This window comes from Daktulosphaira vitifoliae, unplaced genomic scaffold (assembly GCF_025091365.1).
Source record: "Daktulosphaira vitifoliae isolate Bord-2020 unplaced genomic scaffold, ASM2509136v1 Scaffold_1, whole genome shotgun sequence".
NCBI lineage: Eukaryota > Metazoa > Arthropoda > Insecta > Hemiptera > Phylloxeridae > Daktulosphaira > Daktulosphaira vitifoliae.
The window spans coordinates 71235958-71259841 of NW_026099572.1; the positions used below are offsets into that span (position 1 = coordinate 71235958).

General features: G+C 25.2%; 4 protein-coding genes across 5 annotated transcripts; 3 read left to right on the forward strand and 1 right to left on the reverse strand.

The window, feature by feature from the left end:
- The first annotated feature begins 3027 nt into the window (after nucleotides 1-3027).
- On the forward strand, nucleotides 3028-8246 carry LOC126893687 (RNA polymerase II transcriptional coactivator). The gene is made up of 3 exons (XM_050664105.1): nucleotides 3028-3246; nucleotides 7603-7795; nucleotides 7853-8246. The coding sequence occupies exons 1-3, from the start codon at nucleotides 3181-3183 to the stop codon at nucleotides 7933-7935; spliced, it is 342 nt and encodes a 113-aa protein (XP_050520062.1). The 5' UTR covers nucleotides 3028-3180; the 3' UTR covers nucleotides 7936-8246.
- A 216-nt stretch (nucleotides 8247-8462) lies between these two features.
- Nucleotides 8463-12303, reverse strand: LOC126894595 (farnesol dehydrogenase-like). Its single transcript, XM_050665718.1, has 6 exons — nucleotides 12025-12303; nucleotides 11126-11309; nucleotides 10595-10721; nucleotides 10406-10535; nucleotides 10092-10247; nucleotides 8463-8812 (listed from the first exon to the last, which is right to left on the reverse strand). The coding sequence occupies exons 1-6, from the start codon at nucleotides 12154-12156 to the stop codon at nucleotides 8735-8737; spliced, it is 807 nt and encodes a 268-aa protein (XP_050521675.1). The 5' UTR covers nucleotides 12157-12303; the 3' UTR covers nucleotides 8463-8734.
- Nucleotides 12304-13137: 834 nt separating this feature from the next.
- LOC126910535 (thioredoxin domain-containing protein 15) lies at nucleotides 13138-17172 on the forward strand. The gene is made up of 6 exons (XM_050693176.1): nucleotides 13138-13377; nucleotides 13762-13904; nucleotides 13982-14242; nucleotides 14342-14544; nucleotides 16059-16189; nucleotides 16842-17172. The coding sequence occupies exons 1-6, from the start codon at nucleotides 13320-13322 to the stop codon at nucleotides 17063-17065; spliced, it is 1020 nt and encodes a 339-aa protein (XP_050549133.1). The 5' UTR covers nucleotides 13138-13319; the 3' UTR covers nucleotides 17066-17172.
- A 21-nt stretch (nucleotides 17173-17193) lies between these two features.
- LOC126910534 (SET domain-containing protein SmydA-8-like) lies at nucleotides 17194-22205 on the forward strand. Of its 2 annotated transcripts, none has more exons than XM_050693173.1 (7): nucleotides 17194-17464; nucleotides 17519-17946; nucleotides 18018-18272; nucleotides 18331-18484; nucleotides 18597-18749; nucleotides 18915-19083; nucleotides 21835-22205. In XM_050693173.1, exons 1-7 carry the CDS (start codon nucleotides 17300-17302, stop codon nucleotides 22116-22118), a joined length of 1608 nt encoding a protein of 535 aa, XP_050549130.1. In that variant the 5' UTR covers nucleotides 17194-17299; the 3' UTR covers nucleotides 22119-22205. The 2 variants fall into 2 exon arrangements, with proteins under 2 accessions (XP_050549130.1, XP_050549131.1); XM_050693174.1 differs by having other exon boundaries at nucleotides 17348-17464; nucleotides 17541-17946.
- Nucleotides 22206-23884: the final 1679 nt, after the last annotated feature.

A 23884-nucleotide genomic window follows, 5' to 3' on the forward strand; every position in this document is an offset into this window, starting at 1 on the left:
TGAATATTAATAAGATATTTTTTTACTAAAATTTTTCTTAAATTCTACTCTACAAAATAGCTATCTTAGATTTTTTTTTTACATTTTATTTAAAATTTTAAAATAATTAATATTTTTAATAAAACGTAAAAAAATTAATTATTGAGATATAGCTATAGACCTAACGTATAAATATTATTTAAAAAAAAAATCAACTAAAAATATTAACTGGATCAAAAGTTATTTAAGTTGTCAGTGAGTGGTGGGCCACCCTGTATATCTCGATTATGCCCATCACTACTTAATACAGATGTTCAGTAAGTAAGGAAACGGGTCCATTGTTACAAACAATGAGAACAATAGTAACCAGTTTTCTTTTTTATTGAACAATCTACATAAATAATTTATGTTATTAAAAAAAATGTATTATTTATTATTGGCTTATAATTAAGAACCAAATGTTAATATTAATAAAAACCATCCTTTTTTATATGTGAAATTATATTTGGTTAGTAGTATCTTTGACTATTTTTGAGATTATTTATAAATATTTAAAGAAAACTCTAATTCCTAGGTAGAGTAGTAAAAGACAACTCTACTCTATTTGCTAAACACTTTAAAAATTAAGACATAGTACATACGTGATTTTCTAAAGAATGTAAAAATAAATACTCTGTAAGTAGTTTTGTAAATTAAAAATCTACAAATTAGATATTACTAAAATGCAATATTCCTTCTACCATCAAAAATTTCTATCAAAAATGGAAATTCAATAAATGTATAAAATTGGTTTTATGATAATTTGAAAACTGTTTATTGATATTAATGTTTACCGTCAGTCATAATTAGAGTCCGAATTTATATTCATTTGAAAAGTTTAAAATGATATGTATTAAATTAATAATACGTGCAAATTATATTTATTTTTCACAAAAATGCTTTATGGATTTATATACAAAAAAGTTACATAAAATAGATTCCATTGACAAAATTAGGACAGCTTATTTAGAAAGAGATCTATTTTTAGAGAAAATGTACAATTTCTTTTATTATAATAGAAAATACGTTCTAAAAATGTAAGTTATATATTCTTATTCTTCGCGTTATAAAATAGAAAATATTATTAAATAATGCTATTATGTAATTTTTATAATAAAAGTGATATATCTGTCTCAACCTATTTAATTACTAACCAAATAAAGATAATATCGGTAATTTTTTAGGTAGAGAGGCTTTTTTAGTTTTAGAGTGTTGAATGTATTTGTTTTAATGACTAAATACATATTTAACTAGTGTATAAAATAGAAAATGTCTGACCTAAATTTTGAACCAGTATTTCAGAAGTTATTACTATTTAAAATATAAACAAACAATACTGTTGGCGAGATACGTGTTATGACTATATTTAAGTTATTAACTTATAGTTTTTATACCTAGACGAAAAAAGTCCGATAAATATTTAATAATATATATTTGAAAGTATTTACATTTATTTAAAATTAAAATAGTAATGATTAAATGAAGAAAATATTAAATTAAGGCTCTAGAATAAAAATTTCTAACTTCACAAATATTTCTAAAGAAATTACATAAAAATTTTCTCTGTATTATATTTCCGGAAATTTTCAAGCATCTTCTTTATTTAAAAAAATAATAAATCTAAACTAATGTAATTTATAGTGAATAGTTTAAAACAGTAGAAGTATTGAGTTTTAACTATAGCTATGAGTAATAATTATAATGTATAATATTTTTAAAACTTAAGTTAAGATTTATTAAAAAAAAATCACGTCTTAGGATTGGAGCATAACTAACAGAATTTTTATCTAAAAAAAATGAAAATATAAGTTAAATTATTTTTAATTATAAACTAATAATTTTTTTTACCCAACATCATTTGAAAGGGAATTTCCACTACAGTCAAATATTATTATATTTCCATACAGTGAACGTATAACTACATTAATAGTTGATATTTTTTTATTTGTTATATTAGCATGATAATACGTCAATATTCATAATGTAATAATGGTATACTAAAAAAAAATTCATAAACACATGAAATAATAATAAATTATTATCTAATAAGGTAATACTAGAGAATTTTTTTAGATTTATTAAGATAAAATTTAATTAGATGTATAAAAAAAGTTAATAATTTTTATATTAGAGAACAGTTAAAGATTCAAATATTCAATTAAAATTATTCTTTTAAAATGTAGAAAAATATAAAATAGTATTTAAATAATGCAACAATACAGAAAAAAATTCTTAAAAAAACAATTAATTAAATACAAGATAATTGGCTTAATAATTTTAAACAAAAGTGTTAAAGTATAAACAATAAAAACTAGTTTCATTCGTTGTTTGCTAGATGACTTATCATTATACAAATAGGTCATAGTTACCTTTACAATTCATATTAATATAAAAATATTCCATTAACCAGGCGTGTAGCTAGGACTTTTACCTGCCCAATGAATATTTTTTAAGCGCCTCTAAAAGGATACCATTTCTCAAACATAAATGACACTCTGTCAATATGTACTCAAAAATTGTCGAATCATTTATTGCACTAGGCTAGATGTATATCTCAACGAGAATGACGGGGACACTTTGATTTCACAAAATACGTTTCGTTGAGTAATCTGTCTTACCTATAATTGTGGTTCTAACTATTTAATTAAATTTTTTTATCCAAAAAATACTTTGGAAACAGTGTACTCGGCCGAATTACTATATTTCATTAATCATTAATCTATAGAACAATGCTCTTAATTCTGGCGTTCATAATATAATCTAATGAAAATAATTTTTTTTTAATTTTATAATACATAACGATTATGAAAATTGACCAAGCAAAATGTAAAGAAAGGACAATTTCTCTTAATATAATGGTTTTTATTTATATAAAATTTGATTATTCTGTAATTATTCATACATATATTATGGTTTTGTTATCACAAAATGTTGTCAATAATACCGGTAAATCTGCGGTAGTGATATTGTGTTAATCTATTACTATACTAGAAGTTTCTTGTTATTGTGTCATGCGCCGCCAACATAACGGCCATTTGTAATTTTTTCATGTACTTCCAGCTGCGCGCAAAAATTATCAATTTTCTTGCGTTTTATTTGTTAGGCTATCGTTATTCTCAATTAAAATTTTTTTTAACGCACTTTTATAAATCTATATAAAATATGGCACCAAAAAAATCTAAACGTACGGTATCTTCGGACGATACATCTGATTCTGGACCTGATGATGTAAGTGTATATAATCTGTTGAATAGTTCATATTTATTTAAAACTAATGTTCATAAAAAAAAACATTTTAAATCCATTATTTTAAATATTCAAAAAAATATTAATAACATTATTTTAATAATGTGACTTATAAAACTTTTAGTTATGTGTTCTAATATCTCGATAATTTTTTATGATTTGATTTAAGTAGCGATGAGATGAAAAAATATACTTTTGAAAAAAATGACCAAGTGAATTTTGATTAAAGTGCACTTCAGTCATTTTACTTGTTTAGTACAAAACTATTTATTATTATATTATTCATGTTCGAATCATATTATAGTTGATGTTTGAATGCAATTTGATTACTTAGATTATTTTTAATCATTTTTTATTAACCATTTAAAACAAATAACCATGAAAATTTTAATATTTATCTTTATAGCATTATAAAGTTAAGAATATAAAACAATTTTTTTTACAAAAATCGTATTTTATTTACTTGGATGTCCTTTTTCAACATGAAAATAAAATAAAGTCCTAAATTTCTTTTTTTCATATTAAAGTTATTATATAAGCTTTAATTTAATATATATATATATATATGTCAGTATTTCCGGAACACTTTCAAAAGTTAATTTTTTTGTAAAAAAGTTGTCATTTCTAATCCCCTCTTGTGGGCATGTAAAGCATCGGATTTATAAAAAAAATATATGTAATGTAGGTAAGTACCTCATGTATCTGTATATAAAGAAAATTATATTGTTTTGGTCATTTTTAAAAAAGTTATGGCAGTTTTAAGTGAAAAAAACTGAAAAAAAATTTGTGATTTTTAAATTTGTAATTTTTTTGGAAATTTTTCCCATTTACGGAATACAAAGGTAATGTCATTGGAACAATGTCATTGTACAAAGGGAACACATTGAAAAATTTTTTCAATTTTTAAGGATTATGTCTTTGATTATATACAATTTGTGATCTTTTGATAGATCGTTGAAAGAATTCGGTCTGGTGAGAGTAGAGAAAAAGTATATACAAATTCAAAAAAAGATAATCAACACCTCATAGAAAAGTTAATACCTTCTCTGCTTAGTAACAAAGCTAAAATTTGGAAGTAGTTGTCTCAGTAAAAATGTTTTATCATGCAATACAAATAAATACTACAATAATAGGAATAAATATATATTAATGTTATATACAGTAATATTGAACACATTTATTTATTAATAAATAGATTAAAAAATTAAGCTATTCCAAGTTCAAAATTCTATTTCCACCTTTGATCTTTGATTAAAAATATTTGATTCCTTGAAAATATTCTTTTTTTGTAGGAAAACTGAAAACCAAATTGGTCAATGTTAACTTATACCTGAAATTTTTATTTTATTTATAAATAAATAGTACAAATATTTGTTTATAAAATTTATAAATTTAAATTGTCTCAGTTAATTTATTTAGATTTATAAGCTGTAAACATACCACAATAATTTTTAATACACCATGATGACATTATCTATAATTTAAGATGTATACAAAAGTGTCAATATTTCCGGAACACTATCAAAAGTTAAAATTTTGTAATAAATTTGTCATTTTAAATCCCCCCTATGGTCAGGTAAGGGGTCAGATTTATAAAAAAAATATACAAAATGATAGGTAAGTACCTCATGTAACTATATAAAAAATAATTATATTGATTTGGTCATTTTTAAAAAAGTTATGGCAGTTTTAAATAAAAAAATTGAAAATATATCGAAAATTATCGATTTTTAATTTGTAATTTTTTTGGAAGTTTCCCCCATTTACGAGAGAAATTTTTTCAATTTTTGAGGATAATATCTTCGACTAGATACGTTTTGTGATCTTTTGATGTATCCTTGAAAGAAATCGGTTTGGTGAGAGCTGAGAAAAAGTGGTAACAGACATAAAAAAAAACACATCATGGTATAATTAATACTTTCTCAACTTCGCATCAAATCTAAAAAAGTCAACATTTTTTTCCCTTCACTAGTGATGTTATCAATTTTTTTTAATAGTTAATAAACAAAAATCATTAACTCGTGTAAGGAGGCTTTACTTTTTGTGATATAAAGATAGAACACTTCTAGTCTTGGTTTAATTGGGTTACTTTTAATAAAATATCAATATTAAGAAATAAATCTAAAAAAATGAATATGAAATATAACAATTATAATTGAATCTCCAAGTTCTATGAAATTTATATCCTTATAATATATTGTTTTCATTGTTTCCAAAGGTTAAAAAATTAATAATATGATAATTTTTTAATTAAGAAGTTTCTTTGTTAAATTTTCCAAATAAACTTGGCAGTAAAATAATGTTATAGTTAATATTTACAAAGTAAAATAAGATACCTAAATAGAATTTAATTAAACTAAACCCAACAATTATTTAATAACACATTTTGTGTTAAAAAGATTCTAAAAAATGTTTAAAATATAATTATTTAAATTTTGAACTAGTATTCATGGTAGGATTGATACAATGTCAATTGATCAGTCAAACTTTAGTGAATTGACAAAAGAGTTGATGACCAGTCATAATTTTGTCAAAATAAAAAAATTGTATTAACTTTGATATGAAGCTGAGAAAGTATTAATTTATTATGATGTGTTTATTTATTTATTCTTTCATTTATACTTTTGTGTTTGTCACTTCTACTTTTTATCAACTCATTAGACTGATTTTTTTTAATGATGCATATAAATATGACAAATTATACCTATTTTAAATCATTAACCTCAAAAATTGTAAATATTTCACTAATTCCCTTAAAATAAAAGATCACCTAAAAAATTACAATTTTTAAAACTGATAAATTTTAATTTATTCTTAATTTACTCATAGAAGGAAATTTAAAATAGTTCTTCTTACATAATAAGTTACCATTTCAATTTAACTTTTGAAAATGCTACAGAAATACTTTGAGCTTCAAATATGTGTTATAATAGACATGTAAAATATGTCTATTTTAGTTTAAACACCATATTTATATAGGCGGGTCAGTAAGTACCCCATTTAATCCCATTTTTAAAAACCAAAAAAAATAATAAAATAAATTTTTATATATCTATATATAAAACCATACTTATTTTTCTATTACATGGTATATAAAACTACTGTATAATTTGTGTGTGGAAATTATTATACAGTAATGTATATTTATTAATGTGTTATATTTATAAATCATATAACTAGTAATTAGGATATAATAAAAAGAATAGAAGTTGATGTTGCTTTTTATATAAGTTAAACTTCTAAAAGTTAAATAATACTACAGCTTTGCATTAAAGCATTATTTATGATAGTGATTTTTATCACTGTGTGATATCATCTATACTTGTCCTAACATTGCTGCATCTCCATTGTACCAGGTTTTTTTAAATTTACATGTTATACTTGTGGTATAATCAGTATAGTCAAGATATCAACCCAAACAAAGATAATTTAACAGTCTTGATACATTTGCCCTGAATGAACAAGAAATTGGTTTTAAGTCAGAGGTAAAGTATTTAGGTATTATCCTAGACAGTGAGTTAAGAGTAAAAATGGTTTCATTAAGGACTTGGAGGTTAGACCTGGGGCCTTCAACTAAGAATTATGTATTGACTATATATTTTATTGATTAAATCTATAGCTATGTATGGTATCTTAGTACCAGAACAACACTTATTACTATCAAGAAAGAACTTAAACGCATTCAAAGNTTTAAATGGTTTCATTAAGGACTTGGAGGTTAGACCTGGGGCCTTCAACTAAGAATTATGTATTGACTATATATTTTATTAAATCTATAGCTATGTATGGTATCTTAGTACCAGAACAACACTTATTACTATCAAGAAAGAACTTAAACGCATTCAAAGAATGACTGCAATAGTCATTATGGGTGTTAAAAGTTATAATTGAATAATAAGAACCACACCAACGTTGGCAATGGAGGGGACACTAATTTGGCTACCTCCTGTACACTTAGGGGTTAAAGTTAGAGCACTAAGATTACACAATTTAGGTATTTGGGCTATTGATAGCAACACCGTAGAATATGGTCAAACACTATAATGAGTTTGATCAGAAGATCCTTTAGATTGTATCAAACCAATTATCCAAAATAACATACCCTAAAATGTTAAAATCTTAATGCGTAAGGAATAGAATATAAACCACCTGATTACGAAAAGAGTTTTTAATATATATAGATATTTCTAAGAAATCAGGAAAGGTATCAGTATTAGGGATTAAAACCTCGCATAATTGTCAGCATGTAAATGAACAGAACACCCTTTGTGTTCCAATTAAAAAAATAATGACAATACTAGTTTTTATATAAGTGCTATAATTGTTTATTTTTTTCAGAGAAATCCTCCACCAAAAAAGTCTAAGCAAACTGAAAAAAAAGAAACTAAAAAAAGTACTTCTAATGAAGAAGAACATTCTTGGGTTTTAGAAAGGAATCGCTTTGTTAAAGTTAGAGATTTCAAGGGAAAACTTTATGTTGACATACGTGAATTCTATGAAAAAGATGGAAACTTACTTCCTGGAAAAAAAGGTATAAATTAAAAAAAAAATAATAAACATAATTTATAAATATTTTGATTCATTATAGGAATATCATTAACTATGCAACAATGGAATAAATTACTTGACCATGTTGAGGATATTAAAGACTCTATCAATAAGCTGGGATAATTTATCCTTTTAATAAATAATAGATCTATAAACAGTTAATGATCATGTTAAAATTTTAAGTCTTTAATTTTAATGCTGACATTTATTTTAAATGTGATTCTTTTTAAATGTAAGCCAGTAATTTTTTATTTTTATTTAATCTAAATTTACATTAATTATTAATATTGTTAAACTTTAATTTATGATTCTGTAATTTAATTTTTTTTCTTACTTTTAAACTTATAAAATATATTTGATTTGAATAAAAGACATTTGTATTGAAATGTGTAATTTGTCAAAATAAATATATTTTTCAATATTACTTTAAAATATTTAATTGTTTTTAATTCATGTGTTAATGCAATTAACTAATAGAGTGACTATTTAAAATTATGTAAAATTGTTAGTATTTTTTTAAACAGTTTTGATTAATAATTTAGAATTTATTAAAAATTTTCCTCAACTATATTTTCTTTTTTGTATTTTAAGTTGATTGAAAGTTGAGGTTTAGTTATATCATTTGAGGTAAACTGAAAATTACTTTTAGATTCATAAACAAATACATCTATTGAATTAAATTAGATATAAAATACATGTTGAATATTTTAACATTTACATAAACTATGTTAGAGTTAAAAATTAATTTGATGCATCTGCAATTTATTATAATTTAGGTTCATTATGGCTAATTCTTGATGTTCCTGATATAATTCAATCAAGTATTTAACTTTTTACAATATTACATTAATTAATAAAAATAATGTTTTTTTTACTAACATATATGATATAACAAGATTTGACTATTTTTATTTTAAAGTTCTTATAATTCTTTATTCAATGATGGAGCACAATGAGGCTGGATTGTAGATCCTGTGGGAATAATAATCAACTCTGCAATCTAAAAAATATAAAAGTAACATTTTAGATATATGTATGGTATCTAAAAGTATTAAATACATATTTACAATTTCAATCTTTAAATGTTAATATGATTTTGTAATCATAAATTAACAAAAAAAAAGTTAAAGCAAAAATAATTTCAATAAAATTAATAAGTATTGCATACATTTGGTATACGTGGTGCCAGCAAAAAAAATCTGATTACAAGCAAGAAAATATAGTAACAATCAACACGCACATCTTTCTCAAAAATGTACCGACATTTCCAAGTCAAGAAGTCTTACTGTGCTACCGTTTTTTTCACAATAATAATAGTATTTTTCGTTCATTATTGTTTTAAGCTTAAAATATAAAATTATTTTTAACTTTTTAGTTCGATATGCTTTAAAAGCGTGTTTTTCAGTTTTTTTAAACTATATTTATTTTTTACTTTTTAGTCTTTATGACATCGCTGTTCACAGTCACAGAGTGTTTATTGTAAATTATGACTATCAATAGATATAATTTCTGTATTGTCAGTTAATGTGTTTAAAAACACAATAAAGTGTCTTATGACCATTGATAATAAAGGCTATTTACCTGCGAATATCGTCATAAAAAACCAATTAGCTACCTGTATTTCTATTTCCTTAAATATTATACATGTATATTAACTAATAAAAAAATTGAATCTTTAAATGTTTATATCTAATAATAATTAATAAAAATTTTCTTATATATAAAAATATTGATAAGACGCAAGCATGTACGGGTACGAAAACCAAAAATAAAATTATACATGAATAGTGTAGCCGTCGTTTAGTGAGCGGGGTGGGGTGAATGCGTTACGACAGTCTAGTCTTAAGGTCATAGACGACGGGATACGCGAGAATAATTACACTTGGCGCGTGGAGAGTTACAAAGATACATACAGGTGAAACTAATATAAGCATGTTAACATAATAATATCAAAAATTTTTTTTTTTTTTAATTTTTTGAAAGCGGGTGGTCAACATAATTTTCTCTCCTTTACATTTCTTTCAGTTGAAGGACTAAATCATTCTAGTTTTATCATTACTTAAAAATAAAAGTTAAAAATCCAATATTTTTTTTGGTTAGGCTAATGAAATAGTATAGGTTTAGTTTAGTTTTGCTTATGCCAGGACAAATATAATTTTGATCTAATCTACGTTATTTTATAAATATAATCTCACAAACGGGTGACCCAAAGGCGACCGCCCTTACCACCCCCTTAAAAACTATTATGCAAACAATAATAATAAATTATTAATACTGACTTGGACATTTGGAGAAGTTGAAAGTACTGTTATTATAGCATCGGCTATATCTTTTGGATCTAATGGCTGAATAGGTACTTTATTTTTTATTTGGTCTGATGGTTTGAAATTTGCTGTTTTGAATAGATCAGTATTTACACTACCAGGACTTATGCTCTTTAATATGTAAAACGAAAATAATTTGAATAAATTTATTTTGAATTACAATAAACAATAAGACAAGATTAATTTCATGACGTAAACCCTCACATAGAGTTGTAATTGCTCTCTTTGTTGCGTTGTACATTTTATGCCCAAAGNATATAGATACTTACTGATATTTTAATTTTTGAATTGACAAGATTAATTTCATGACGTAAACCCTCACATAGAGTTGTAATTGCTCTCTTTGTTGCGTTGTACATTTTATGCCCAAAGTATGGTGTGATATTATGGCCAGTTATACTATAACAACACACTTATAGTTGTATTAAGTCAAATCAAATTTTATAAAAATCAATTACCTATTTATTTGAACAATATGTCCATTTGTATTATTTTTTGACATCGATTGGAATGCTTCCCTTGAACATACACATTGCGCCAAGACATTAATCTTCATAAATAATTCCCAGTCACTTAATTTTCCATCTAAATGAAAAAAATTTCATTATTCATGCAAAAAACAACAATAATTATCGTCTTAATAGCTCACATTTTACCATAGCTATTCGATCATACCCAAATAGTATTTAATAAAAAAATGAAGTCATCATTTTTTATACAGTGTTAATTTTCGAAGAGGTAAAGGAATTTATTCAAATACTACGTTGAAGCACATAATATGTTTTTAAATAAATATTTTACAATATTCATTGTTTATTTAAAACGCGTTTAGAAAAACGTATAAAAAATTAAAACATATTGATATCTCTGAGTTAAAAATAAATAAATATGTGATTATATACATATTTTATTTTTTACACATAAATTTTTCACACCAATTGACGTTGTGTTGTGAAGAATTAAACTTAAAAACTAAAAAAAAAAATTACCCAATAATGATGTTTGCATTATTATTCCAGCGTTATTAATCAATATACTGACTCCTCCAAGTGTGGAATCAATCCATGAAAAAATGTTTTTTACAGCTAACTCGTCTGTTATATCACATTTTTTAGAATGTATAATTCCATATTTTTGAATATCTAAATTGCTTTTTATGAAACACTCCAATTCCTGTAAAATAATTATAATCATGTTACATAAATAACAACTTAAACCAATCTATGGACTAATTTGTAATTAATTTATGATTCGTCAAATTTATGACTCACATTTTCACGCAACAGCAATATAAATATTATATTTTATTAAAACATTTTATTATTGAATAGTGTAATAAGATTTGTAATTTACAATTGAAATGTGTTGAAAAAATGAGAAGGAAAAATTGTTGAAAGCCTTTATTGCTACATTTATGTCTTTCTCTTTTTTATTGGCGTAAAAATATAATATGACTAAGGCAATACCCTGGAAAAAGGAGTCTAGTACCATAATTTTAGGAGCTTCAATGATCCTTTTTTCTTTTTATATGTCGACTTAATTGTTAAGCTTAAATTTCTCATTGCTACAGTGACCATCACCCCAAAACAATTATAAATTATAAGCTTTTTCATAAAAATTATACTCAAACTAAAATTTATGAGAAAGTAATGTTTGAGTAACATAAAATTGCTGCTTTTTACCAGATAATAAGGGATCTCTGAAAACAAAAATGTTTACATTGTGATGATATCATTATGTATGGTTGAGACTAAAAATAAAAACTAATAATTATAACATTATAGGCTCTAAAATCATTAAAAAATAATAATAGTAATTGTAAATATAACTGACAAATTAACCATGTTTGCTTTTTAGTTTCATTAAATAGATTTATAAATAAATATACCTTCAGTTTTTCCAGATTCAAATCTAAGGCAATAACATTAATTCCATTTTTTATTAGCTTAATTGTTGTAGCAGCTCCTATACCAGATGCTGCGCCCGTAACAATCGCATTACAACCTTTCCACTGTTCCATTTTTTATAAATAGTTGATTATTTAGAATTTACTATAAATTCATAAAATAACATATAAAAGTTTCTTAGTAATAGTTCATTCTACTAATTACCAACCAAATTTTAATTAAATTAAACGACATTTTATTAAAGTCAAGTGTACTTTACTTTAATTTGTGTACATATGAATTAAATTCATATCTAAATTATTGCACACACTTGTTTAGTGATTTAATACTAATTTGGTGTTTCAATGATTACAAATTTTTAAGTGTCTTACAGTACAATATCGATAAGTTGAATCATAATAAATTGAAAACCTCTCGAAAAAAGCTATAGATAACTAAAAGACATTATTTATAGTGTATTAAAAATTATTGTGGTATTTCTACAGCCTATGTATCTAAATATTATTAACTGAGACAATTTGAATTTATACATTTTATAAACAAATGTTTATATTATTTATTTATTAATCTTTTTTTTATGGATGCTTGATGTCTTTACATATCATTTGGTATATTTTTTTTATAAATCTGACCCTTTACCTGCCCACAGGGAAAGATTTAAAATGACAATTTTTTCACAAAAAATTTACTTTTTCAACTTAACTTTTAAAAGTGTTCCGGAAAGTCTGACATTTATATATATATGTCTTAAATTAAAACTAAAGTAATATACTTTATTAAAAGTATATTTTATAAAGAAAATTTTTTTATTCTTTATTTTGTCTTCACGGTGAAAATTCTCGATTTTATGTTTTACATTTTAGCTTCGATACGAAGCTGAGAAAAGGTATTGGTTTTACTAAACCAAAGTACAAATTAAAATATTTTACCCCACTCTCTATAACGAAAAATAAACAATTTTAGCTTTATCATGAAATTTCTTATCGTCCATGGTAACGCTGATAATGTAAGGCTTATGCTATTAAGATTTTGTCCTGCAAATTTGATAAATAATTTTTTTAATTTTATGGAGTCCTCTATTTTACAAAATAATTTATAGGCTCGGAACACAAAATAAAATTTTTGTATACTATTTTGTAGTTAATTAAAACAAAAAATATTGAATGCTAAAATGTTATTATCTCAATTTATTTATATATAAATTTGTAATATGATTTTTCATTTGTTATAGTTATTGATAATAATTATTTTATTATTAAATATTAAAAATTCAATAATGAATTTTCTACAATACATTATGTTTTTGCTGTTTATGTATGGTGTAATGACAAAAGGTATGGAATTTAAGTAAAAGTAATTAATAGCTTAATCAAAGTATTGTGCATTTATAAAACCCTGAATAAGTTACAGAACAGTAGTAATTTTTTGAGTTTGGGGCAAAAAACTGGAATATATGCGCCCTATGTAAAGAAAATCCCAGTATTTTGTTGTGCAAATTATCTATTTTGTGCTTACTATTTCAAGGAAATTCTCAACTTTTATTTTGCTCTACTTTTGTAATGATACCTATAGTGAAAGCCACAATCTTTATCCTTTTTTATATAATTGCTATGTTTTACTATGATTATCTTGAATTTTCTTTCTCATAGAAATCAAAATGTAAATGCAATAATGTATTTTTTAAATTAAGTTTTATTTCATAATAAATAATTTTACAGCTGATTCAGATGAAAGTTTAAATATTGATGACAGTCAATTTTCGTTAGAACCATCTGATTCTCCTAAGAATGTTACTTTTGTACCACAAATGGCAGAGTTAACTGATATTCAAGCCATAAGCAATGCAATAAAAAACTTTCAAGTATGTTTACAAAACATTAAAAAATCTCTAATGTATAATATTGCAGTTGTGTATCATTATGATCATTTTGTATTTAGAAAAAATTAGAAGAAGAACATAATTATCTTCCCACTATGCAAGCTTATTTAACTACTAGCACTACTACAAATGGAGGTAAAGAATTTAAATTTAGTACATTTTTATCCTCAGTCTTGTATGCAGAACTTGTTACTGATAGTACTAATACAAGCCACCCATCTGTATATGAACCATTATCAAACATAACAGCAGCTAATAACTCTAGGATTGTGAACTGCACTAACTTTATTCCTCTAAACATGACTGAAGTTTCTGTTGAGGTAAATCATATTGATTTATTTTTAACTATTTAGAAAAAAGAAATATTTCTAATAAAATCAAAGAGATTCATTTAATAGATTTCTGTATAAATATTATAGGTGGTAAATTCAACAAGACTTGGTTATGTTTTAAAAACAGATCCTGAAATTACAAATCGCCGAACAATTGCAGCTTGTACATTGGTATTATTTTATGCAAGATCTTGTCAGTTTAGTACATTAGCAGCTCCACATTATAATGTACTTCCTAGAATATTTCCTCAAGTTAAAATGGTAGCTTTTAATGCTATCTCAGAACAGAGGTATATTCTTATCGTCAGAAAAATTATTTTAGCTATATTATCTTAACTAGATTGTTATTTTATTTTGAATCAATTGTTATAAAAAATGAAAAATCTGTATTACTTAAAAGAAAACTAACTTGTTAAAATTGTTAAAATGTTTTAATATTTATAGAATTATTAATTCAAATATCATAGAATTTTTTTGAGCCACTTCAAAGATAAACCTAAGTTTTTATGAGTGAACGAAGCAGTAAACACTTTTTAAAATTTTGTCATTTAATTACCTTACCACTAGTTAAAATCGTAATTTTGTTTAAATATTTATGTTATATTAAACATTGATGTGTTTAATAATATCAATTTCAAATGTATTTATTCTTGAGGTCAAAAGCCCCAAAATATATTTTTGGCTCGGTGTAGAAACTCAATAATTTTTATAAATATATATTTTAATTTGTTATTATTGCTAGTTATTATATAAATATAATTTGTGAATAAAATAATAAAATTATGATAATAATATTATTATTATTTTTTATGTATAATGATACATTAAATGATGGTAATAAAAATATAAATAAAATTACTAAAATAACCGCTAATCAGTTTCTACACTATGCCAACAATATTAGTAATGCAAAAAATAGATGTTTTAATTTTAATCCATCATTCTTTTAATTCATTTATTTGACTGTTTTAATTATATAAGTAAAAATTAGAAATAGCTTATTAGTTGATAAACAACATAGGTGCATTAATGAAGGACAATTTCAGCCTCTTTCGAGAATTTATGTTTTTCATATTTACCCTTTCTTAAAAGTAATCCTAAATATGTTCTTTGTGTTTGATGAAAATTAACAATATGAGTCTATCAAAAATTTTTTTTTTCCAAAAGTCAAACATCAAGATCATTTAGAAAGGATTAAATAATTTAAAAGTTTTGATATTTGATACCACTTAATTATTTTTGTATGGTGATATATTCTCTAATTTTATGATAACTTATTTAACATTTTAAGGCTAAATAAACTATGTTGAATAATATATAATATAATAAAATATGAAATATATATATTTTTCTTAATTATGTATTAATTATTAATTAATTGTATGGCTTTTAGTTTAGTATTTTTGATATAAATTAGTATTTTTAAATAATTATTTGATTTTTAAAGTTCAAAAGAATAGTTATTAATAAAGACTGGATTTATATGCATTTATTAGTTTTATTAAGTTATTCCTAACACATAATTAACCACATTTGTATTAACAGACCAGTGATCGAACTGGAGCTATACTGTAAGGGATTTAGGAGGTTTATTCCCCCTAAAACGAAAAACATTTTTATGTTATTGTATATTCCAATAACAAAGTTTATTGCACTCTTTAAAATAGCTAAAACAAAATTTATAATTGCATTTAAATTCAGATTCTAGTTGTTAATAAATAATGAAAAATTGTAATCATTTTTTAGAAATTATTTTGTTGTGTAAATTCTAAATTATTTTCATACATTTATTTTAATTTTAAAGGTTCAACACAATGTATGGTATTACAGGAGTTCCATCTTTGGTTCTATTTCACAATGGACGTCCTATAGCAAAATATAATGGATCAGATTATTCACTTTATGAGTTTACCAAATTTGTTATTAGACACACAGGTATTACAAAATGTATATTTTAATGAATTACATTCGAAAGGTTCTGTTCCTTTTGAGCTTTAATTAGCACTATAAAAATTTTAGATTATTTTTATCATAATTTAAACAGGACCCTTAAACCCTAAGTATTATACATATTATCAAATATTATAAATCTTATCAATAAAAAACTCAATTTGATATAATTTTAAAAAGATGCAGGGTATTAGAATTAATTTTTTTTTTTGAATATCTTATAAATAAAAAAAATGATAAAACTTTCATAGATAAATACTAATTTTTTTTGAAAATATTGTTATAGAATCACTCTGTATATGTTTCTACCAATAATTTTCACATAAAATATTAGTTTTTGTGACATAATAACTGTAAATTTTTATTTTTTATTTTCCTTTTCATAAAATTACAAATAGGAGACCTAAAAGTAAAATTTTGGATATAAGATTTTTAAATGTTCAAATATGCCTCTAATGCTAAATATTTAATAAAATAAAATAAATTATCTACTAGTCAAACTAATAACAATGAATTATTAATTCTAAGTAAAAAATTAAATATTTAGTTCCATTAAAATAATATGTTTAATGTTACCATAATTATATAATAATAATGTTGTCAACATTAACAAAATATTTATGTATACCTTTTTTAGATCTCACACCTAATGAAAAAGTAGAAATTACAGTAACTGACTTTGTCAAACCAGTCCCTGGTTTTGGAAATCGAGATAATGATTATTCTTTATGGCTTGCATGGTTTGTTATCATATTCTGGATTATTGCATATATGCAAACTATGAATTTTTGGAGACGATTTGTAGAGGATATCAAAAATATATGGCGTGAAGCAGAGGCTCAACATGAGCATGAAGATTAATTACAATGTTATATAATAATTTTGTTTATAATTTGTATAATTTAGTGTTAATGTATAATATTAAATGGTCTTTGAAAAAAAAAATGTTTGATAAAATAGTTTGAGAACCAATTGTTGTGTTTATTAATAGAACACCTAAAATAGCCATGATTTTTAGTACATTGACACTGGAGTGTTCACTAATTATTAAGTGTCATTCAGTGTAGTCTTAAGTTGAATGACAAATAACTAAGAATGTCTCAAAAAAATAATAGTACAAAACAAAGTCTATTTAATTGTGTAGTTTGTGGTATATCTGCTCATAGTAAATGTGCAGCATGTTCATTAGTTTCATACTGTTCTAAGGCACATCAAAAAGCTCATTGGAAAATTCATAAAAATGAGTGTAAATGTTATGAGGTATTTAATTAACGTTTTCTCTTTTAATTGTCTAATAATTATAATTTTATATAGATCTCAGTTGATTCTCAATTAGGTCGCTTTTTAATGACAAAACGCAATATTAATGAAAAGGAGTTAATACTATGTGATGATGCATTAGTTATGGGCCCTTTATTTCCTAAAACAGATCCTGTATGTATTAAGTGTTTAAAAAACTTAAGTAGATCAAATTCTGCAGTTGAGTCCTTGTGTGAACTATGTTTATGGCCAATATGTTCTACTAAATGTGATCCTTTGAATTTTTTGTTTTCACACCAAGATGAATGCAATATTTTAGCAAAAGCAGCTGATTTAATCGCTAAATCAAATAAGTACCGTTATGAAATTTTAACTCCCCTAAGATGCATATTGTTACAAATAGTTAATAAAAACAATTGGAATCGTCTAATTGAACTACAGTCACATTTAGAGCACAGAGGCCCCAAGTCTGAAGTTTACACGTGAGCATTTGAACTTCCATCTATTTAAGTTTCAATTTTTTTGAAGTTAATAAGCTCGTTGGTATTTTTAGGGAAATAAATTCTATTTGTAATTTCTTAAAACAGACATATTTGAGGACATTTGATTTTGATACATCTGAAGAAACTATTCATAAAATCTGTGGAATTTTGGATGTTAATGCTTTGGATGTTCAACTTTTTGGAATCTATGTATCAGCTATATATCCTACTATTAGTATGCTTGAACATAACTGTTTACCAAATATCAGATTGTCATATGATAAGCATGGTTGTGCTTGTATTTATGCTGCTAGAAAAATAGAAAAGTTATTAAATTGAAAGCTGAAAAATACAAAGTATAATAAAAAACTATTTTATTTATAGGGGTGAACATTTAAGCACTATGTATACTAATGCTTTGTGGGGTACTCGTGAAAGAAGAGACCATCTCATGTCAACCAAATATTTTAATTGTAGTTGTAAAAGATGCTCTAGTCGTACAGAACTTGGAACCCACTTCAGTACAGTTATATGCAATGTGAGTTTTTAATTACCTTTATTATTATTTTTTTTTGTCAAATAACTTTTAATTTTAAGCTTGCTACTAGAATATTAATAGTAAATAAAAACTTTCACTCATTTCTATACAGGCTAAACAGTTTTGTAAAGGTAATTTAACTCCTGTGAATCCTTTATATGAATCTAGTGAATGGGAATGTGATAAATGTCCAACAACTGTATCATCAATTACAATTGATGGTATTATTGCAAGTTTAAGTCCAGCTGTCGAGAAAGTTCTTCAAGTAATATTATAACAACTAAGATATAGTTCGACTTATAATTTTTTATTATTCTATGAAAAATGTTGAGTATTATAATTCGTGTAATTGAAGTATAACAACATATAATTTATGTAATTAAATTTACATAGATGTTATAATTAACATAATATATATAAAAAACTTTAGAACCCAAGTATCAATTCATTAGAAATTATGTTGGAAAAATTATCAAAAGTTGTTCACACAAATCATTATATGTGTTTTAATGTAAAACATACCTTAATTCAGATGTATGGGCATTTACCTGGTTATAAACACCCAGACCTTACTCAAGAACTTCTGGAACGAAAATTAAGTGTGTATTTTTTTTAATTATATAATATCCATGTATTTTCCTTCTGTTTCCTCGACTTTACACCAACTACTTGGAGTCGGCCGCCCTTATTCTAAACTCCTCATTTCACCTATCTCGTGTTCTCCTTTATCAAACTCGTAATCTACATACTCTGTCTTACTCCTTCTTATTCTTAATTTCTTTCCTTCAAGATCTGATCTCAACACTTCTAGCCTTTGATTAATTTCCTCCTATTAACATTATATCGTCAGCGAACAATATGCACCACAATGTCTCTCTTTGTATTTATATAAATATTAATGTACCATTTTAGGACTCCTATTCTCCTTAATACCCACTTAAAACCTCTCTCGTTACTCTATCATGAGCATTCTTCAAATCAATAAATATTACATACAGCTTTTTCTTTTTTTCTTATACTTTTTTAGTTGTTTGTCTTACACAAAAAACTGACCCCGTCGTTGACTTCCCAAGCAAAAAAACCAGTCTAGTTCTTTACAGTGTTGAGAAGGAACTAGTTCCAAAAGGAACGGATTCCTGGAACGAGTTCTTTTTGAAGGAACGATGCTAGGAACTGCTTCCTTTTAAAATAAAGGAACGAGGAAAATGAACAAATTCCATTTTTTAAGGAACGTGAACGGAAATTACAGTTCCTAAAAATTTTTATAAACATGTTTTAGTGTAGTTTTCTTCGTATCTAGACATTAAAATATTATGGTATTTTTAGTTGACTTTTGACAATGGAAGTCCCCTATATACCCAGCCGAGATCGTAGGCTGTTTAAATGAATCAATTGATTATAGATAGAGTTATTATCACATGTAGGTATACAGTAAATATTTAATATATGTGTACATATATTAAATAATGCACCGAATATTATCGTCGTTTCTTGTTAACTAATTTATGTTAAAGGTTTTGGGTTTTCTGATTTATTATTTCTAACTTATATGTAGACAATAGACATTGGTCGCGTTGACACAAGTCGTTAGCATTTACTACCTGCTTATAAATATAATTTTCGAATACTTTTAGATAAGGAATACTACAAATTTGTTTTGTATTCGACTGCTGATGAAAATCATTGATGACCGTTATCATGATCTCATTGCCACAATTTTTTAAATAACTTATAAAAGGAACGAAGAGTGGAACGAGTTCTTATTTTGGAGGAACTGGATCTGGAACAAGTTCCTTCTTAATATAAAGAATTAGGATCTGGAACGAGTTCATATTTTAGAAAATGAACGGGGAACGGAACGAATTCCATTTAAAAAGGAACTTCCCCAACACTGGTTCTTTATTATTGGCGTTTTTCTTCTTATTTCTATTACCTTTTTCCAAATCTTCATACTATGACTCATAAGATTTATGTCTCTATAATTTCCACACTATGTATAACAGAATATATCAATTTCATTTATATATCGGCACCACAATACTATTCCTCCATTATTTTGGTATATTTCCTTCTAAAAGAATTTTATTAAAAAGATCCTTCGATCACCTTATGCCAACACCACCTATTATTTTCCATACTTCTACTGGCACTTCATCTGGTCCTACGGGTCCTCTTTTTCATTGATGCCACAGCCTTTCATACCTCTTTCTAACTAATTAAATCTAACAGTCCCTCATTCCACGAAATGTTCTCTTATGTCTCTCTTGGATACTTCCCATTCAGTATTATTTCAAAATACTCTTTCCACAATTTTTCACATGTTCATTGCTCATAAGCACCTTCTTATCATTACTTTTTACACACTTTAAATTGTAATAATCTTTAGACTGTTTTTCTCTTACTTTTGCAAGTATATAGACTTCTTTTTCACCTTCCTTTGTTTCTAGTTAATTATAAAACTCATCATACCTCTTAAACTTCGCCTTACTTACTGCACATTTGGTTTCTTTGCACGAGCGTTTATACTCCATTCAGTCTTCTCTCCTTTTGCTCTTCTATCATACTTTGAATTGCTTTTTCTTACTTTCTATGATTTTTTGAACGTCCTCATCCCACCACCAGGTTTCCTGACATTCTACTCTTACTCTCATCAATATTCTCCTTTGAAGAACTCTTTAAAAAACTAGCAAATCTATTCCACACATCATTTATTTCTCCCTCAACATTCCAAACCATCCTCTCTTTTACCGTCTTTAAAAAACTCTTTTTCTTCTTTCAACTTTTACTACCGGAAACGCGAATCGCCTCCTGTGTTATTTTTTTTTTTTATACTCTCTTTCCACTACATCCAACTTCATTACTATGTTGTGTAATTACACTCTCGCCTGGGATAACTTTATAATCTTTTACTCGTTTTACATTCTCTCCCTTTTACATAAAATAATCAATCTGTGATCTATTACTCCTACTCTTATAAGTTGTATAATGTTTTTCCCTCTTTCTAACATAAATTTTAACAACAACAAAATCACACGATACTGCGAAATTCAGGATTTTTTCTCTAGCTTTATTCTCCCTACTAAAACCATATTCTCCATGTACTTTTGTTATATCATCTCCTCTTATTATCGACATATCCATTCATATCTCCACCCATATTCCCTGCATCATCTCTCCAAAACACTTATTTGTCTATTTCATCATATTCTACATGTGGTGTATAGGCACTTACTGAATTCAAAACTTTTTCCTCAAAAATAAATTTTACGACTTTAATTCTGTCATTTTTTCTAACTACTTCTGGATAAAATTTATTACATCCGTGTCCTTACAAATATTGTTATTTATAGAGTTATGCCGAGAAATGTTTAGTGTTTTAAACATTATTGATCCATTATATGTACGATTAAATATATATACTGCAGTTGTGCTATTTGAACTTCATTTGGTATTAATTGAATTCTCATCAAGAATAATAAAAAATAAATCTGAAAGTGAAGGAATGATAGATGAAGCTAAGGTTGTACTTTTAAAAGCTATAGATATCTTACAAAATGAACCTGAAGAATCCGCTGGGTATAAACTATTACAAGTGTACAAATCTAGTCTAACAAATAATACAATAATTTTATAATTTATAAATTATTTTATTTTGTGAATTAATTAGTATACTAATTTATTTAAAATTATACTTAATTTATAATTTTTTTTTTATTCTATTTAGCTCAAAATAATTAATTTTCAATAATTAAAGTGATTGTAAAATAAAATATTGATCTTATTATTATATTTTTGCTACCCTTTGTTAAAAAACTTTTGTTACTCTTTGTAACTTTTCCTGAAAAGTAAATATCCTTTTAATGTTGAATCAACTATACTTCCTATGAATTGATTTCACATTCAAATTTTTGGATTAATCTCAGTTTAATATTGTTTGAATTTAATTGGTTTTACTCTACATGACCATCTATATAAATGTAATTTTTTTTTGTATTTATCAATACAAAAAATAAATAAAAATATGTACTGTTAACTAAAACATAAAATTTCTGTAATTTAAACTTTTATTAAATAATAAAATAATCTATTATTGTAGGTTATACTTAAATGAAGTATGACCTACTTACTTCTTAATGAAGTAAGAATTGTATAATATCCCTGTATTTCTCCTTATTTTTCCTCGTCTTTACACCAACTACTTAAGGTCAGCCACTCTTATCCTTAACTTCCACTTAACACAATCTCCCGCGTCATATTCAATAACATCCCTCCATCTCTTTTTTAGTCTTCCTCTACCTCTTCTTCCTTCAACATTAATTTCATTAACTTTTTATAGATTTCTCTCTGTTCATAACATAACCAACTTATGAGGGCTCATAACATCTAAGTCTATTTTCTTTCAAAATTCTTTTTCTGTAGGTCATACTTAATAAAATTTATAAAATATTGCATATAAAAAAAACAACATAAGCAATAAGTTCATATTTTATTTCTAATACTATTATTGTCGAAAATTGCTTATAGATATACCGTTGTCTATAGTTATTAAAATGTACATATTTAAAATAACAGAAACCAAATATGATAAGTATCTCCAAGTTAATAAGTAAATACTACAATTAATAATGAAGAATAAATGCCACCAGTCAAAATTTGCTAAGGACTTTAATATTGTTCTCAGAGGGTTCCGAGAGAAATTTCGAACACTTTTTTCCAATCCCACCAGGATAGGCCCAGATTAAAAAAATAGAACGATCTGAGGCTCACGAACTTAGGGGGTCTATCTCGAATTTTACTAGCCTAGTGATAATTAGTGACAGAGTTTTTCTAGTTTTTATTTTATTATGTTAATCACTTTTCATGGTTACGATATTTTTCGAGAACCCACATAGGTCTTTATCCAGCTTTGCACTAGGATCGCGAATGGGTAACTCTGATACGGATTCAAGCGTTCTCTGGAAAGTCCAAGGGGATTCGAACATTCTGTCTCTTATCTCGTCAGGACTATAACTAAACTTTATTTGTTTTAAAAACATGTATTCATAGGGGCGTTAGTTCCAGAAGAGCCCCATTAATAGACTTATTTGCTAATTAATAAATTGCTGAACTAAAAAAAATCTCCATCGTTTTCAATGAATTGAAATTCTAAATATTAAAACAGGTAGGTACTTTACATTCATGGGCATCATAGTTCTTCCCCGACATCTAGGCCTCACCAAATGTTAGTTTACAATAGGTTCAGCAAGCTATTAAGAGTCTACAAAGTTCAATTTTGAGACATTTGTTACTTGAATAACAAAAAAAATTGTTAAATTTGCTGTAGTTCTTTACAAAACATTAAAAGTTAGGAATACTTCATAACATTTTAGTGAAAATATATTCAGATTGGTTAGTGATAAC

Bases quoted from the DNA above. Each gene is read 5' to 3' on its own strand.
- LOC126893687 (XM_050664105.1), top strand. From the start codon at position 3,181: ATGGCACCAAAAAAATCTAAACGTACGGTATCTTCGGACGATACATCT. The intron at 3,247-7,602 runs GTAAGTGTATAT...TATTTTTTTCAG, and splicing joins CTGATTCTGGACCTGATGAT to AGAAATCCTCCACCAAAAAA. The intron at 7,796-7,852 runs GTATAAATTAAA...GATTCATTATAG, and splicing joins CTTACTTCCTGGAAAAAAAG to GAATATCATTAACTATGCAA.
- LOC126894595 (XM_050665718.1), bottom strand. From the start codon at position 12,156: ATGGAACAGTGGAAAGGTTGTAATGCGATTGTTACGGGCGCAGCATCT. The intron at 10,722-11,125 runs GTAATTTTTTTT...TTTTTCATTTAG, and splicing joins AATGCAAACATCATTATTGG to ATGGAAAATTAAGTGACTGG. The intron at 10,536-10,594 runs GTAATTGATTTT...GTGTTGTTATAG, and splicing joins CATATTGTTCAAATAAATAG to TATAACTGGCCATAATATCA.
- LOC126910535 (XM_050693176.1), top strand. From the start codon at position 13,320: ATGAATTTTCTACAATACATTATGTTTTTGCTGTTTATGTATGGTGTA. The intron at 13,378-13,761 runs GTATGGAATTTA...ATAATTTTACAG, and splicing joins GTATGGTGTAATGACAAAAG to CTGATTCAGATGAAAGTTTA. The intron at 14,545-16,058 runs GTATATTCTTAT...TTAATTTTAAAG, and splicing joins AATGCTATCTCAGAACAGAG to GTTCAACACAATGTATGGTA.
- LOC126910534 (XM_050693173.1), top strand. From the start codon at position 17,300: ATGTCTCAAAAAAATAATAGTACAAAACAAAGTCTATTTAATTGTGTA. The intron at 17,465-17,518 runs GTATTTAATTAA...AATTTTATATAG, and splicing joins ATGAGTGTAAATGTTATGAG to ATCTCAGTTGATTCTCAATT. The intron at 18,750-18,914 runs GTAATATTATAA...AAAAAACTTTAG, and splicing joins CTGTCGAGAAAGTTCTTCAA to AACCCAAGTATCAATTCATT.